A 1,302-nucleotide genomic window follows, 5' to 3' on the forward strand; every position below is an offset into this window, starting at 1 on the left:
CCAGCTACTTATTAAACGCTAACAAATTGAGCCGTCACATCAACAAAGGTGTGCTTATCGAATCCGCCGACTACTTTAGGGATATTTGCCTCATGTTTGCTTTATTTTCCACATCTCAGTAGGCGGCGCCTCGCCGAGCTGTCAGTGTTCATGTCAAAAGTAGCTTCTTCGAATGAAAACATCTCAACATTCTAGCAGACGATGACTTGCGGACATAACGATAGCGATGGATTCCACCGGACTGTCCGCCTCGGAGAAAATTACCCTCTTCAGTGCGTGGGGCTTGATTCGCAAGGATTTGGACGTGCATGGGCGAAACATGCTGTTGCTGTAAGTTTATCGGAACGGGATTTTAATTTTACCCATTAAGCAAATCATTATCATAAACCCTCTCCAGCAGATTGTTTCACAAGTATCCACACTACGTTTCGTACTTTGATTTCACCGACGATCCGACCGCCCAATCGCTCGTCGACAATAAATCCCTTTACGCGCAATCGATACACGTCATCAAAGCGTTCGGATCGCTCATCGAGTACGGTCTCAAGGATCCGGCCCTGTTTCATGAGACGCTGAAAAAGATTACGCGCCTGCACGAGCAGCGTAACGTCTACTCCAAGGACATTCTAATCATCGGGGAAGTTTTGCTTGACTATGTTGCCCAGGTGCTCGGACGTCAAGTGGCCGATTCGTTGCCCGATGCCTTCCGGAAGCTGTTCGCAACTATCGCTAGCAGGTTTCCTGCAACACCGGGCGTCGATGGTGACGTAAATGATGCAAACGTTACGCAGCCTGAATATACACCGTAGCGTAGATACCGTCCATTCCGGTAATAAACTAAACTTTTTCTTGAGTTCTTGAGAAAATTTTACCATTCGGCACAATCGCTTACACGCCCTCGAGGGCCAATAGTTAGATTCCGTGCCAATTCATCTTTTCAGATGCTCCCAACAATAGCAGTGACTTCGCAATTCCACGAACGATGAGAATTCATTAGCTTCCCGAGCAAGTATCGCCGTGCCTAAGATTGACGATGCGGAAGATGAAATCTGGGAAAGCCGATTTCGGTGAATCCGCTTCAAAATGCAAACGAGCCAATTTAGCGCCCTGGGCAGATTGTAATTCTTCGTGCACGATGAAAATTAAAATATGAACCGCCCTTATCAAACACTTGTTTCGCGGAAAATAAAATCGATCGAGGAAAGAAAAGACTGCCAACGCCATGTGGTACGGAAGGCTTTAGCAAGGTGTGGAAACAATCTAAAGTCATCAAATGCTCAATTATGCATACTTTCAGGCGTA

At 46.4% G+C, this 1,302-nt stretch overlaps 1 protein-coding gene across 1 annotated transcript; it reads left to right on the forward strand.

The window, feature by feature from the left end:
• The first annotated feature begins 226 nt into the window (after nucleotides 1-226).
• LOC128710923 (myoglobin-like) lies at nucleotides 227-809 on the forward strand. Its single transcript, XM_053805787.1, has 2 exons — nucleotides 227-330; nucleotides 401-809. Exons 1-2 carry the CDS (start codon nucleotides 227-229, stop codon nucleotides 807-809), a joined length of 513 nt encoding a protein of 170 aa, XP_053661762.1.
• Nucleotides 810-1,302: the final 493 nt, after the last annotated feature.

The sequence above is a fragment of the Anopheles marshallii genome, chromosome 3 (genome assembly GCF_943734725.1).
Source record: "Anopheles marshallii chromosome 3, idAnoMarsDA_429_01, whole genome shotgun sequence".
Classification (NCBI taxonomy): domain Eukaryota; kingdom Metazoa; phylum Arthropoda; class Insecta; order Diptera; family Culicidae; genus Anopheles; species Anopheles marshallii.

Coding starts and splice junctions, on each gene's coding strand:
- LOC128710923 (XM_053805787.1), top strand. CDS start 227: ATGGATTCCACCGGACTGTCCGCCTCGGAGAAAATTACCCTCTTCAGT. Junction 331..400: donor GGGCGAAACATGCTGTTGCT/GTAAGTTTATCG, acceptor CCTCTCCAGCAG/ATTGTTTCACAAGTATCCAC.